Consider the following 17,003-nt stretch of genomic DNA (forward strand, 5'->3'; position numbering starts at 1 on the left):
CATCCATAATATATATATAACTCCTTCAATCAATAGTCGTGCGTAATAGCTTTTAGCACCTAACTCACCCCGATTTATGAGACATTTACTCGTCCTTTTACATAGGCCATCATGCTGAGACGTTGACCTTCAAGAAAGGCCTTTTCTCTTACTTTTTTTCCCCCCACCGTAAGGTGATACAACGTAAGAAACAAGTTACGTACTAAAGAAGTAAAAAATGAAAAAGCCGAAGGAAACACAGAGCCCTGCATGTCTTCTTCAATTTTCATTGGCTCTTCCACACAACTCTTTACTTCCCGAGACTTCACTGTAAATTAATGACCAGTGATCTTAGACAAGAAAAAAAGAAAGAAAAAGACATGTACACACAGTGGTGTACACTATATAAGAACGTAGAGCGTGTGTTTACTTTTTTTTTCTCCTCTCTACGTGCGAGTAAATACCATTCTGTGTGTGTCCCATACATTGGAGTTTCGACACATTCGGCCATATCTGAAAAGATGTCTTGTGGTGATTAGGAAACTAACATGTTAATAACGTTCTTTCCTTTTTATAATATAAAGGTCGCTTTGAAACAGCTGCAGTTGAGGAACTTGTTTCTATCTTAGAACTGTATTTAGTGTATGCAAAAAAAGCTCGAAGATATATCTGGGATTTTGTGTTTTTCCTCGACGGCTTGATTGATGAGTTATTGAGAGCTATAATGCCCGAAATATCAGGCTATAATCATTTTTTTATAGTAGTGGATTAAGACTATATCATACCCGATGACTTTATTCAAGTGAGCATTAACGTGGTTATTTTGTGTGTTCTCGTTGGAGAAATGGAAGTTCCAAGACCCATGTTGCTTTCGATAATCGCGTCGATGCTTATTTGGTTCTGTACCGTATCGTGTGGGGTCCAGAACGGCACCAACGGAGATGTCCACGAGACTGTGACCATAGAGATAGAAGATGTCTACAAGAAAGTTTGGACGGCGTCCGATAAAAGTTTTAAATCCTTCATGAATAAGTTCATGAGGAAAGCTATGCCCATGATGATGAGAGAAATTTACACCCGGAATATATCGAACAATTGCCTGAGTGGACTCATGAGTTTCGCCGGTGGGCTCAGGAAGACCAAGGCTTGGACGTTTTTAAGTGAGTAGGATCTCAAGATTATTTCTTGGTCTAATTTTGAGTTGTGGAAAATTCGTGTGATTTTGGTAGCCCTTTTTTCCACGATGTATTTTTAATATAGCTAACGTTTTGCATTTTTATGATTTTACTTGTTTTGTTTTTAAATTGCTGATTGAACATTCCATAAATTTTTAAATTTCATTACCTCACATATTAAAAGGAAATCATAAATTAAAGAATATGTATTTTGTCTATGAAGAAGATATACAGATTAATGAAAAAAATGAAAATTTTACACTTTACTAACTCCTTTTCAAAAAAAACATGCTTATAAAATAATACATTAAAAATTTTTATTTTGTTAAAAATATATATAAAGAAATTACACACTATAATTTTTTTAATATCAATAAATCATAGAGACGATATGAAATTAATAAAATATTAATAAACTAATTTTTAATTTCGATCATTTCAATAATACTTCTACTAATGAAAAAAAATCTAAAAATCAAATTCAAAATTTTATATATTATCAAAAGAATAAGTAATGTCAAAAAATCACTGTAATAATAAATTTCATTAGAAAAATTGAATCATTTATTATATATTATTCATTAGTTTCTAACGCTGCAGTTTCATGGCTGGTATTTTATGTCCTTTTTTTTATTTTAAAGAATATTGTCGTTTTTTAATTATTTCTCAATATAGTAGGTGTTCCAAAAGTCACAGAAAATGCGAAAAATCATTATTTCACGAAATATATAAACAATTTTGGAGAGACATCTGTTAGCCAAAACTGCAACTGCTCAAACAACATTATTTCTCTATTACCAAATAAAGTCACTCATTAAAAAAACATCACTTTGCTGTAAATACTTTGCTAAAATTGTTTGTCATTTTTCATTTTTGTAACTTCTGTATCATTCGGTATATTATGAATATTTTCATTCAATATGTAATTCTTAAAATTTAAGTTTTATGATGAATTTTGTATTGCATTAAACGAACCGATTAGTAAATTCCTGATGAAATTATTAATTATATTTTAACTTTCTGAATATTAAATCCTAGAATCTTGTAATCCCACACTCAATGTAATGGAAGGTTAAACAAGGTGTTCGAACCTCAACTATTAAGACATAGAAACCAATGTTTACGAAACATCTTTCTAGGGAAAGGCGAATGCATATGATGCCAAATGCACTCTTTTTTCATCTTAAATCGGGATTGGGCCGGAGTACAAAAAGGAGATGTTTGCCCAGGGTGACTTTAATGTATTTTCGTTTCTGGTTATGGGCCAAAGGGGGCCCCCAACAATTAAACATGGGGAATTAAACACGGGGCCCCTAAAATACTGAAGGCTTTTACAAATTCTTGAATTATTGTTTTCATAAATTGAGAATTTACATAAATTCTGAAGCTATTTCCTTCATAAATTCTGGAATTATTTTTTTGCGTAAACTCTGGAAATGTTTCTTTCATGAGTTCTTTTTCTGGAATTATTTCTCTTTCATGAATTATTATTTTGGAATTGTTTCTGTGTCATGAATTATTGTGAAATTGTTTTTCTTTCATGAATTATTATTTTGGAATTATTTCTCTCAAATTATTACTCTCGAACTGTTTCTTTCAAATTCTTATTCTGGAATTATGACATGAATGTCGCTCTCCACTTGTTAATACAAGATATACAGAAGACTGGATGTTGTGAAGATATTTATTATTTGAGATGTTAATTTTTTAAGGAAGGAAAAAACTCATCTCTGCCTCTACCGGGAGTCAGAGATGAGTTTTTTCCTTCCTTAAAAAAGTAACATCTCAAATAATAAATATCTTCACAACATCCAGTCTTCTGTATATCTTGTATTCTGGAATTGTTTCAAATTCTTATTCTGGAATTATTTGAAATTCTTATTCTGTAATTGTTTCAAATTTTTATACTAGAACTGTTTCCTTTCATAAATTCTGGAATTGTTTCTTTCCTGAAACATTCGTCTCACGGAGGGTGCTTCACCACGGAAAGTCAGGTTTATTTGATGCCAATGCTGCCGAATGCTCTAGGGCTATGGCTCTAGGGCCGCCATATCCCAGTTGAAAGGGCAAAAAAAAAAAGATTTGTTGATCAAGAAAACGTGATCCGAGGGCGCCAAAAATACGTCCCGCACGGGTAAAGATTTTTTTCCGGAGCCGCCCTTGGCCAAATGCATAGCTTCATCCTAAATCTTAATTGGGGAAGTACAAAAATAGATGTCGGTCAATGATGACTGAATGCTTTTTGTTTCTGATTGTGGACCAGAGAGACCAAGGCGCTCTGATTTCTTTCATCAATACTGAATTTTCGTAGTTGCTAGAATTATTTCTTTCATAAATTCTGTAATTATGTCTTTCATTAACACTGAATTTTCATAGGAGCTGGAATTATTTCTTTTTCTCAGCCACTTCGTTAGCCATTTTGCCTGTTGTGGCGTTGTACTTTTGTTTGCATTTGCATTCCAATTATCTCTTTCTTATTCTAATTCATCAATTCTGAATTGCCCCAAAATATTGAGTACTTTTACAAATTCTTGAATTATTTCTCTCATAAATTTCGAATTTACATCATTTCCGTAGTTATATATCTCATAAATTCTGTGGATCTGTTTTCTTCGTATAAATTCCGACTTATTTCTTTGAATGAAACTTGGAAATTGAATATTTTTATCTTGAAACGTGCCAAGCATAAATAACTCGTTAAGGATATATAAGGACCTTGAGGTATTTGAATTCAATGTCCTCCGAGCCGGACGATAACACAACTACAAATTTGCCGTTTTTTTTTTCAAGCTCAAGCTCCTTCGAAATGAACTCTTTTTCTTTAATTATGACATAAGAGAGAAAAAATGGTCCTCCTTGAAAGTGGACCCCCAAGTTTTCCGAAGGCCATTCGTTCTAATCGTGTGAGACAAGAATTCGGTCCGAAAAACATGGCCAGCATTTCAATCGACCAACCTCTCTGGTAATTTTTGTTATGGCCGGTAGTAATAAACAAAGGGTATAGGTAAACAGCATTAACCCTTAGGCTATTTTACGCTTGGTCTGGAAGGTATTTGGGTCCCTTTAAGGCGCCTCTTTAGAAATTATATGACGTTGTTTCGGAGCCAAAAATGTTTCTGTATGAAATGTCTGTAATTTTCTATCTTTTCCCTTTAGCATTCCTATCGTATCGTATTGATAACCCTTAGATAACTCTGAACTCACCTAAAGTGGCGTTGACTCGATTTCTTTCCTGCTGTTTTGAAAGTGTTAAATAATATCGGTGAAAAGTTATATTCTCAAACTATTAAATACTTTTAATCACTTCTTCGTAATAAGGAATTCAGAATAATTGTCATAAATTAAGAGTTATTGGAACTACCTGCTTATTCATTGAAGAGCCAAAGTTGAATTCCAGCGTGAATTCGTGTTTCTCCCAAAATAGTGCCCGAGTGGCGCTGGGTTAAGATGCTCGTCTTCCATTTGAAGGTTGCCGTCAAGCTCCACGGGTTCGAATGCGTACCGAGTCTTGAGTAACCATCGATAGATGACGCCTTCATTTTATACCTAACTCCACTGGTTGGAAATTGCCATATGGCGATACATGACCGGAGTTGGTATGCGATAAAGTTTCCCAAAAACTAGGTGATATCACCCGTTGAAGGCTTTGGATAAGCCGGTGGTATTTAACCCTTCAGACATTGCGCGCCAAATTTTAAATTCTTTGCAGCCCCGTGGGCCAACATGTTATAATAACTGCAGTGTATAAATGATATCTATAGATTTACAATAACTTAATGCAATCTAGTCATGCTTCTTAAATAAATTGGTTGAAGGGGATTGTTTTCACGGTCCCGGAGTCAAACACGGACCCTTAAATTATGGAATTTTTTTTTACATTCTGAAATTGCTTTTTCCCACAAACGTGAATTTCGCCAATCGGGAAATAATTTTTTATTGAGAATCAATTTTTATTAATTCCGAAATAATTTATTCAAAAATTCTGGAAATATTTTCCTCATTAACTGTGCATTTTCATCAATTCAAGGATTCCTAGATCTGCAAGACTTTTCAATATCAACTCTGAAGTTATTTCTATCATCAATTATATAATTGATTTTTTTTTTCCATCATAAATTATAGGTTCTGATCGATTCTGAAATATTTTCTAAAAACCGATTATGGAATTATTTCTTTTACTCCCCTCCATTACACACAGAAATTTTCCCCTTCTCCCAATAATTCCGCTACTTCTTTCGCACTTTCCGTAAGCTGGCAACGGCAAAAAGCTGCAAGGACCACATTTGGCCTGAGAGCCATGTGCTGAAAATCCTGGGACAACCCATACTGGGTGAGATCTCGGCAGCGCGATGTGTCCGATGCCAGCATACTGACACTGATGTTATAGGAAGGGACCCCAGGTACACTGAATTGCTGTTCGCGAGATGTTACTGGTGTTCTGGAGAAAATGCAAACTCTTGAATCTTTTTTTTTGAAGAAAATATAAATGCTTCCTCCGTATGGTGAAATTGTATTTGCCAAGGACGGGGGTTAGCATTTCTCATGGGAAGGAGAACTACTTTACCGCTCACCAATCGCGGTCATATATCGTGATACGGCAATTTCCAACCTGTGGGGAGTTGGGTGGGAAATGAAGACGTCATCTATCGGTGGGAACTCGTCTCTGTTGTTCTTTGGCCCGATTTGAACCCGTAGACCTTGACGGTAACCTTCATAGTGGAAGACGAGTATCTTACCACATCGCCACTTGGGTGCGTGGAAAGTGACTAGAACTTACCAAGCTTAAACTGTGTTCAAAATATTCAAATTTACATGATGGATATTAGAGAAACCTAGTAAACATAACACCCTTAGCAGGAATGCACAACCGGCATCCCGCCAAAATTGTTCCGATAGAAAAGTATCAACACATAACACACATGTACGTAGCTGACTATATTTCCTTCGTAAAAATACGGGATATCAAAAACCGCAAAAAATTTTCAAAAGTAAGCAATGATGAAAATTAGAGCCAAAAAATTGTCAAATGTATGCAAAGTTGACAATTGCAATAAAAAAATTGTCTGAAGCAAGTAGAGATGCCATCTTTCGCTAAAATTGCGGGTAAATCCCCAATAGTGGGCAATAGAAGGCTACGGGATATCGCAAAGAGTAAAAAGTTCACCAAAAAGTCTATGTTTGACAAATATGTGAGACGAATATATTTATAGGGCTGTATATAATAATGAGACAGTCGTAATTATATTACAATTTCAGTGTCGTAAAAATAATATTAATTTCTTGATTTCAAAAATCCAATGAGCCTTTTTGAACATGGGGGGGGGGGAACGGTCTATTTCCTTTTCTAAAAAAAGTTGGGACGGCCAAAATTACAAGATTTTCCAGTAAAATATGGGTGATATGTTAAAGCTATGTATATGTTTCTGGCCCGTGAGCTGCAGAAATACCGCATATCTGGCCCGTGGATTTAAAAGATTAAGCACCTCTGCCCTATAGGAACCGGACGATGTTCCGGTTAGAAATACCTGTCCCAGGAGACCGCAATATAACACGGTCTTCTAGGATCGATAGTATAGTAAAACCCTCTTAACGCGGACACTCCTCAGATGCGGTCTCCCCTCTTTTACGGCCGCATAACAATTTCACCCTGTATAATAAAAATGTGCATTTCAAACCCCTGATTAACGGCCACCTCTCTTATACGGACGAATTTTTTTTTGACCCGCTAGTGTCCGTAAATCCGTCCAAGAAGCATTTCGCTGTATATATCATTCCTACAGATGTAGATATCATTCCTATACACATGTTTACAGCAAGCCAACCACGCATTTCAAAGGGGTGTTTGACTTTCACCCCATAGGGTACACATGCTTTCAACGCATTTTCAGGGGTACGCCAGCCTCGTCCGTATGCCTAAAGGTGGAAGGTGATCACTGGGAGGTCAGCAAGCTTCCTACGTATCATTTCGAATTGTACGCACGCCTAACATGCAATTCTAGTGGTGCGCAATCATTCTTCCTAAGTGTTTTTAGAGTTAATAGTAGATAATTAGTATTCCTCATATACATATTTTTACGTCAAGGCTTCCTTCTAAAGGAATTTGACGCACCACTACGTACTGTGCTTTCCTTGGGGTAAACAAACATTGTACGCATTACTAGAGGATGCACAAGCTTCCAACGCATTACTAGAGGATGCACAAGCTTCCAACGCATTACTAGAGGATGCACAAGCTTCCAACGCATTACTAGAGGATGCACAAGCTTCCAACGCATTACTAGAGGATGCACAAGCTTCCAACGCATTACTAGAGGATGCACAAGCTTCCAACGCATTTCCAGAGGTACGAAAGCCTACTAACCTCGCCCGGACGATTGAGGGTAAGTAAACATATCTCTCGGGGTTTAAGCAAGCTTCTCGGACGTACTGTATTTCTAGCCATACGCACTGCTTCTACGCATTTCTGGGAATGCACAGCGAATGCTCTTGGGCATTTCGAGATGTACGTAATTCTCTTTTTGGCATTTTTAGGCATACGCAATTCTCTTCATTTCTCGGTGTACGCTTGGGCATTTCCAGGTGCATGCAAGCCTCGTAGGCGTTCTCAGATAGAACTTTAAGCATGAGAAATTAAGAATGACTGTGCAAATGGAATTAGTACCCCCTGCTCCAAGAAATTTGGACAAGGGCCAAGTAGGCTTCGATTCAGAAATTTCAGAACGTCCTTCAGAAGATATGTCTTGTCAACCTAGACTACCGCACCTTTTAATCAGATCAGCTTCAAACTAGCTTATAATGACGGATGATTATGTATAAAGAATCAATCTTTTTGATTTGTATGATAATACTCGGGATAATCCTTTTCGATATTATTCTTCGAAATTTTTTTCGCGGTGATTCCAATTCGTTGTTATTACAAAGATTACTCCCCTTATTACGCACGCATACGTCGACCAGTTCATCCAATGCCAAGTTTCGACCTTCACAAGTGCTTTGCAAGGTCATCGCTGCCGGATGACGATGATCCCTATTCACACGTGCCATCGTGAGCGCTCAAACTTGTCTCCAGGGCATGGGTCAGTTGATGAAATTTCTTTTACATGTAAGATCGATATGCAAAGGAGGAAACTTCTTCGCAATAGATATAAATTTATACATTGCAGCGTATATATGAGTGATGTAATCTATATAGATGTCATTTCGAATAGGAATCTATGGACAACTTATTGCACGGGGAAATATCAAGGATGTGGCCTTGGCATGAGGAAAATGAGTGTAATTTTAGTCTGTGATCGGACGGTCCACTCATATCAGTCTTAGCCATGGGATGCAATCTCTCGCATCAGGGCAACCTTTACCAGACGCGGGGGCCCAGAGGCGTCTCAGTAACTTCAGGGTCTCTTAACCCTTATTTCATATACTTTGGAGGGAGGAATCGAAATAAAAAAAATTCATGCATTGTTGCGGAATATACAAGAATGCTGAAAAATATCGATACAAAAAATGTAGACACAATTGTATATGAACATAAAAAGTTATGATAATTTTGAGTTTATGAGAATCAAGTACTGAAAAAGAGATTCAAATTAATGGAAGAAATAAATACTAAAACCGATGAAAAGTAGGTCGTGATAAAAGAAATTGTCTGAGTACAAATAGATATTTGGAATTGGTAAATTAAAACTAGAAAAGTAAAAACAAAGTACAAAGAAGTATAATTAAAAAGTATTTTCCAAGAAATGATGAAAATTCAGAATTCGTGAAAGCTCATAATCAAGTAAATAAATAAGTCCAGTAAATAAATAAGTCCTGGTAATAGTTCATAATTAATGAAAGAAATATTTCTAGAATTAATGAAAAGATAATGCCTGAATTGGTGACAGTTCAGAACTAATGAAAGAAAAAATTCCAGAATTGAAGAGAACTCGGAATTAATGAAAGAAATAATTTCATAATTAATTACAAAAATAATTTCACAATTAATTACAAAAATAATTTCATAATTAATTACAAAAATAATTTCATAATTAATGAAAGAAATAATTTCATAATTAATGAAGGAAATAATTTCATAATTAATGAAAGAAATAATTTCATAATTAATGAAGGAAATAATTTCATAATTAATGAAAGAAATATTTTTAGTATTAAGAAGAGAAATATTTTTAATATTTAGAAGAGAAATAATTCCATAATGGTGAAAGTTCAAAATTGCAGAATTGTGCGAAAGTTCAGAATTTATGAAAGAAATAATTTCTAGAATTCTAAATTTGAAGCTCAGGCAACTTGTTTGCTACAGAAAAAAATAATAATTTGATGAATTGATCGGCCCCCACCCCGCTCCCAAAACGCAGGGCCCGTTGTGACCATCACACATTTAGTAGAAAATCTTCAATATCTTCAAGTCATAAATTAGCCAACACTTCAATGTCTATTTTTAAGAAAAACTGGTTTTATTTCCTTCTCGAACACAATCGAAATTGTCAAAAATTTGATACCGTTTCATTGATGGTTTGACGTCACCCCGTTGTTACCGAAAAACCTTCTCTCTTATCTACGTTTAAATCTCATGGAATCCAATGACGATGACCTTTATAGTATTTTATTTACCACGGTCACGATGACGAATGTAAATATGGCAGTTATTATGTTGACCTTGCCGTCACATCGCATCGCCCGCCCAACAAGAACGGTGCGTTTTACCACTATTATCACTATTCAAGGGCATATTCGATGCGTACACCTTCCGTCATTAGGATACATTAGCGTTTCTCAACCTATGGTCCGCGGACGAGAGGTGGTTCACGACGATGATACTGGTGGTCCGCAGGCGGACTTGATAGTTTTCATTCTAATTAAATAAAAAATGTTTCCATTGATATTCCTATGAGTTCACTTTCATACTTGAGGCAACCATATCTAATAGAGGAAAATACTGCCAATCGTAATGCTAAGTATACGGTGAATTTTAGCCAAAATATGCGATTTACGACAAATTTGATGATTATGGTTGAAATTGCTGAGAGGGGGGGAAGACCTGAACATTTTCGGTTATAGTCTCCGTTCTATATAACTTCTTACTTCTGTAAATACTGCCTCTTTTCACCGTAAATAATTATTGAAAGTAACTCCCAAAATTTACTTAGTTTCGAAATTTTTTTGACGAGTTTGTGCCACCAAAACTAAAGAAATCATTTTTTATACAGAGCCTGTGGACCAAAACTTTCAATGAGTGAAATTACAACCCGCTCCAAAAAAGCCATTCGCAAAAGACTACATATTTTTAAATGCGATATTTATATCGAAATGTTAAAGATAAAAAAAAAATTCTACGTTTTGGCGACTTATTCACTGTGTTAGTAAGTTTGTTTTGGCTTGAAGATCTTCATATCTTCCAAGACTCTGCAAAGGGGAATAATCTCAACCCTTTGGTTATCAACCGTGAATGTAAAAAAATTAGAGGAATCCCTGTCTTGTGTACTTCAGCACTTTTAGCATAATCATGACGAATATACTTCAGGATATGACTTAATCTTCAGAACAGTGGTCGTCCATTGTAAGGAAAACGCTTCATGGAATGTTTCGTTGGTCCATAGAAATCGCTACCAGTTCCATCAAACACGCGGAGCAAAGTTTTCGAAACTCTGTACCAGTAGTTTTAACTATAAGTTACTAATTACACACCGCCAACGGCATCAATTGGCTAACCCTTACCATTTTTTTCATCGCGACGAACGATATCATTGTCCATCCGTCAACATTAGAATTCGCACTTTGAATCATATGTATGCTAATTTAGTCGATTTTATAATTAAAATACAATTCGATTTAAAACCAGTCTAGACAGCGAAAAAGAGAAAAAGTTAAATCGAGAAAATTACCGTAAGATATAAATCGTAGAGAACAATAGAGAACTTGAACTTGAAAAAACTAAAAAGCCTTCAAAACTGAGGAAAGTTGGATTTTTTTCCCTTAAGAATTACGAAATCCTTCTATAAAGCGTTTACGCCACTGGAAAGAAAGAAAGAAAGAAAGAAGAACGTTTTTTTTCTATGTGCAACTCGTGCACCGTTTGGAATCATTTTTCCTTCAGAAATACAATAACCTTCTCTTTTTCGGAGCATGGTCATGCATGAGAATATGCGATTTACATACACGGTGGAACCGTAAATGTTAATAGTTATCGATGTACGAAGTATTGGATGCTATAGGATAAGTTAATCCACAAAGAAAGACCTTTGTTGATATTTCCCGTTTAATGTAATAGATGGCTCGTGGCGTATGTAATTAAGGAAAAGTAGGTTTTTTTCTTTTCTCGTGATGACTGAAAATAATAGCGCGCATCATCCATTTTCTTTAATAATACAATCGTACGATTGCGTTATACAAAATGAAAATAGTTTGATGTTTTCTGGAGATGATAACAATATAATTTTTCCTAAAGATTTTTTTGGACGTGGCAGTTGACAATGACATCAGTTCCTTGTTTTTCTACATTGTGTTTTGGTGCATATAGCAATGCTGTCTCACTTCGGTTATTTACTTATTCATTTATGCAATACTGTACGCTGAGGCCATTACAAGAGAATGTACGCCTTATGATGCAGATATTGTTTTACATTGCGCAAGAATTCAACAATCGGAGAGGGCGGCGAATATCAACAATAAATAATTAAGACTGAATACAAAAAACTTTCATGACATCAAAATGTTTTACGGATCCAAGTGGTCTGAAAATTTGTCTGGGCCGCCTAAGTGTTCTGGAAGTGTATCGCGGGTCACTTAAGTGATCTATACATGTGCCACGCGCCTACTTGAGTGATCTGAAAACGTGCCACGGGCGGGCGGCTTTTAAATGCTCTGGAATTGTGCCATGGAACACCTAAGCGATATGTAAATGTGCCAAATTGAAAAATGTGCTAAATTGAACCAAAACTTTACAAATACGATTGGCCTCCAGACCACTGGCCTAGAATTTATTGAGTTCCCCGCTAATCCGAGTTCTATTCCATCTCGACATCATGGGACGCCTAGGCAAAGTGATGCTATGGTAGTCCCACACTTAGCCGGAAATAAACAGCCTACATATTTCCTGCTTATTTTATTATACTATATAAAATATCATGAGGGGTGGAGTCACTTATGGACATGAGACCCCGGGCATGACCTCTCACAAGAGTGGGACTGACAGAGCTGCAGCCCGGGGCCTGATATGGTTTTCATCATTTTTGTTTTTTCACTCTATAATTTAATATAGAGGAAGGGATTCTGTGAAAAATCTAGCCGGAAAACTCCCATCCTAGGGAACCTGCTATAAAATGTAGGCTCACGCCCTAAGACGGCCCTGTTTTTGTGGGTGGTTTTGTTGGATTCTGTAAGTGTATAGTCACTAATATAAAAGCTTTATTTCTTCACACCTTAATTTTTCATCTCAGCTCTCTGCAGCCCTTGCAAACCACCTGTCATGGCCCCTTTCTCCATTTTCTTCCGTGGCCCTCTTGAAGTATCCCAGTACCACTAGAGGGGGGGGCCATATGTCCCCCGGTTGAGAACCACTGCTCCAGCGTAACTGCTTCCCTGGTTTGAATCCCCGTGAAAAAAAAGAAGATTTAAACGCCCATAACAAATTGAACGATAAAATGAGTCGCCCAAATAAAATGTCTGCGTGACCTTTCGATACATTCCAGTTGTTAAATGACCTGAGAGTTAACCTCGTAATAATTAATCGATGAATTTCTCAGGTCTTTGCCATTATAGTTGATAATGTAATTTTATCCGAATCGAAGTAAAATTGCAAATTAGGCGGCGATGGGAAAGAAAAATGCCTATTCCCGAGATCGCGGTCTTGAATTTATTAACATCGAGGAAATCGATTAATATGGGATTGTGGCATTGCGTGATTCATGAGATATTGTGTACTTGATGCGGTATCGATAGTAAGTTTAATGCATATCCCATTAATTAAATAAATGGTTTTCCTTAAACGTGAAAAATTTCCGTACACTTGGCAATCAATATTGAATCAGTTAAGAAAAAATAATTTCTGCATGAAGGAAATATGGTGGCCATTTGTCTCTTTCTCCAATGTCAAAGAGAAAGAAATAACTTTAAAAAATAATTCACTGCAAATTACTTTATAAGCTATGTGCACATCGAGCTTATATTGCTGGAGGGATCATCCAGCCGCCGCGACAGCAGCGACATCAAATGCAAGGAAATCACTTGACTCAGTAAAAGCCAAGTTCCCGCCGTAGGATCGTATTACTCGTAGCTTCTACCGCTCCCTGGAACATTCCAACGTCCCCGGGGGCGTTATCGCCCATGTTGGGAATCGCTGTTACAAACAAAGCTCATAAACTGAACTGAAAGTTCAAACTGAAAGTTCGGTTATTTTATTTGAGCATAAGGAGACGTCCAAAACAAAGGACCTCCACACAAGCCGACGACAGATAAAATCGTAAAAAGTGAATTTTTCCACACTCCACTTTATAGTAATGTGCTGCCATCTAATATCATATTTAAAAGTGACTCATGTGGTGATGATGAAGTTCAAAATAAAAAAAACTATATTCTTCATTCCGCTCAGTTCCTTATAAACAAAGCTCATAAACTGAACTGAAAGTTCAAACTGAAAGTTCGGTTATTTTATTTGAGCATAAGGAGACGTCCAAAACAAATATCCTCTATTAATGAGCAGACGACAGACAAAAAGTCGGTTCCCTACAAGCTAAACTCACAAACAGAACTGGGAGTTCGATTTGCCAGTTCAGTAATTTTCTCAGGACACAAGGAGAGATCCAAAACAAGTAACCTGGAGAGAAGCAGACGACAGAGATTCTGAGGCTTTCATGGAGCTTATTATATTACTGGAGGGAGCATCCATCCGCCGCGACGGCAGCGACATCAAACGTGATTCGGTGAAAACAGAGTTCCTGCCTGGGAATTTCTCCACACATATGTTCGGTCTCTAAATATTGGGTTTTGAAGATTAAGAAAAAGGATAGAGAGAGAACTCATCTAAAGATGAAAAAGTTGTTTATTTCATTAATAGTGCAATCATTTCTTTCATTAATGCTGAAAAATTTATTTCATCAATTCTAGAATTTGTTTCTTTCATTACTTCTGGAATAATTTCTTTCATTAATTTTTGAATTATAATTTCCATCAATACCCTCTCTACTTATCGAACTGAATTTAATTAAAACTCAATTTTTTTTATTATCAACAAAGTTTATAAATAAGATCGATCTCTGAAATCCTGGGTCAGGAATGAATCCAGAAGGTGATTGAGCATCCTCCCAAGAGTCGAATAATAATATTTGAAAAATAGGTCTACGGGGCCGTTCAAGTATTACGTCATCATCGATGGGGGGAGGGGGTTTCCGATTTGCTGACTTTTGATGACAAGGGATGGGAGGGGGGGTTGGATAATGCTTTCGTCATCAACCACCCTTTATGAAAATATGAGATGAGTTAGGATTCAGAGGGGCAGAGCTGATGACGAAACTTTGTTGACAAGTGGGGGGGGGGGGGAAGGAGTCAAAAATGGCTAAAAATTTGCTTACGTAATACTTGAACTTAAATAGGTCTGCGTGAAATACGGGATGAACCTACCCAATAAATCGAACCTCTCGACACACCACCCTGGGTCCACGCCTACCCTGAACTGTAGTTCAGTGAGCTTCCCTTTTGTTGGAGGCTGTATGCATGACTTTCTCAGCATCATGAGTCTTCAGGCAAAGTGATGTTATTTGGCCCCCATCCTTAACCAGAAGTACCATTTTACTTTTTTTTTAATAATTACAATTAAAAATCAAAGTACAGAACCAAATGTCATCGTGTAGGCCGCCTATGGATATGAGGCCAGGGGTCGTGCACACATGGACGCATCGGCCCTGGTTCTATTGACCTCTGCTGGATTCTGAAAGTGGTCGCAAATTTTTCCCACGATATTTCATTTGAAAGATTTACTTATTCACAGTTTTGTGTTGCCCCTTCAATCTTGTCGTGGCTCCCCCTTCATCTGATTTGCACCCGTGGTCCCCTTGGAATATCTGAGGGCCACAAGGGGACCCAAGATGGAGAAACACTGCTCTAAATCCTCACCTTCGCCCCATAGCAGAAAAAACTCACTCGCGTATTTTTACCTCCCCATTCACTGAAGCAGGTTCGCTTTCGTACCCAACGTGACACCAGAGCCATAAAGATCGGGTCACGAGCCAGTCTATTGTTCCCGATCGAAGGTCATTATAGGCCTTACGAGAAAGTAATGGCCGGTCACGTGGGCCACTTATCATCAAGACCCATCTAATAACAAACACGACATTACAAAATTCAAAACCAGGATATTAAAAAAAAAGAAATTAATATCATTAACACGAGAAACTAGGTTGATACGCGGGGTAATTTGATTGGGTGAATTCCTCCATAACGAACATTCGCCATTCGTGGAACTCGGATCATTTCATTGCGGTAATTGCATGCATTTACCACGAATCCGAATTTCGGGCCAAGGCTTCAAATGAATGTCGAAACGTGAATGTGATTAATTTCTTAATTTAAAAAAAAAATGTCGTGTGTTTCATGTTCCTTTCACGTAAGTTGCCGCGACCTCCAGGTAATGACGAAGAGCATTTTTGATGACATCTGGGAACATTAATGACCGCGTCTATATCGACAGGTCATTGCTTCTTCTTCTCGGAGTATTTGTCCAAAAAAAGAAGAGACATTTCAAACTTCCAAGGCCTGAAAATTTCAGAAAAAAGGGCATTTCAGTGGCATTTGCCCTTGTGACATTCGTCACTAAGAGATATCCTGGGTTTCGACTATTAAGTATACGTACGGCATCGAGCATGGCTTCTTGTATTATATACAAGGTCGCGAGACCTCTTTCCCCTGATTGTAATGCATTTTATTTCAATTCTTTGTCTGTGGAGGATGATCCGTCATTTCTTCACCGTGACCTACCTTTCATGTCTGGGCACCATCAGGTCAATGGCACGTTGATGCCGCACGTTACAGGTTTTTGTGACTCCGAATCGCCTCCAACTTCTGTCCTTCCTGCGTCAGTGAAAGTCAGCTAGCTGTCTGACAGAGTAGCCTTGACCTCTCCTGTCGGACGAGATACCGGAATGTGACTGACAGGAATACCCCCCATATAAAGGGATCCGTGAATATTTCATGTACGCGGATGGACCCTTTGAAATTCCTTCAATTCCTACCTATATAGGCCGACCTGGGCCCGTCTTCAATCCCACTTTGGCGATGGGAATGGGGGAAAACTTTGATGCTAGTCTGGTCTAAACACACACAGATTTTTTTGCTTCACAAATTCAAGTTTTTTTCTGGAAAGGCAAAAAATTCCGGAACCTTCAAAAATGAGGACAAAAGGGACGAATTTGAAATGCGTATAAAGACGCTTAAAATGAGGACATTTGGTAACTCAACTGTGAAATACTTTCTCGAAGTGAAGTAAATTCTATACCTCGATACGTTGCAACATAATTCTTGTCTTGATTGAAATGTCCGTAAGAATTGTCTTCCGCTGCACATCAAATGTTGTATTTCGGACAATCGTGACACTATGTGTATTTTCTAGTGCTAGACGCCTCAGCCAAGATCCCGATCGGACTTCTTTCTGGAACCTTGGCTATGTTGGGCAACTACGACGAGTGTATAGACATAGACGTTGTCGAAGGTAAAATGAGGATCCGGGGTCAGTACTGCAGAATCATCGTGACTCCTCCACTTCCAGAGAAGAGTTCGTTCATGTCCGCTCACATAAGAAGGCCAGAATTCTTGAACGTATCCGAGAGCGGAACGGTAAGTTGAAAGCAATACATTACTATC

The 17,003-nt window shown here is 37.3% G+C and overlaps 1 protein-coding gene across 1 annotated transcript in view; it reads left to right on the forward strand.

The window, feature by feature from the left end:
- Nucleotides 1-725: 725 nt before the first annotated feature.
- The window catches only part of LOC149078077 (nose resistant to fluoxetine protein 6-like), a 33,653-nt gene continuing 17,375 nt past the window's right edge, over nucleotides 726-17,003 (forward strand). The window contains exons 1-2 of the mRNA XM_089241667.1: nucleotides 726-1,139; nucleotides 16,753-16,976. Of these exons, the coding sequence (XP_089097793.1) occupies nucleotides 824-1,139; nucleotides 16,753-16,976 (540 nt within the window). The 5' untranslated portion in view covers nucleotides 726-823. The remainder of the gene's footprint in view (nucleotides 1,140-16,752; nucleotides 16,977-17,003) is intronic.

Source organism: Pholcus phalangioides, unplaced genomic scaffold, assembly GCF_987345545.1.
Source record: "Pholcus phalangioides strain wild (caught in Gottingen) unplaced genomic scaffold, Ppha-v1.0 ptg000014l_1, whole genome shotgun sequence".
Lineage (NCBI taxonomy): Eukaryota > Metazoa > Arthropoda > Arachnida > Araneae > Pholcidae > Pholcus > Pholcus phalangioides.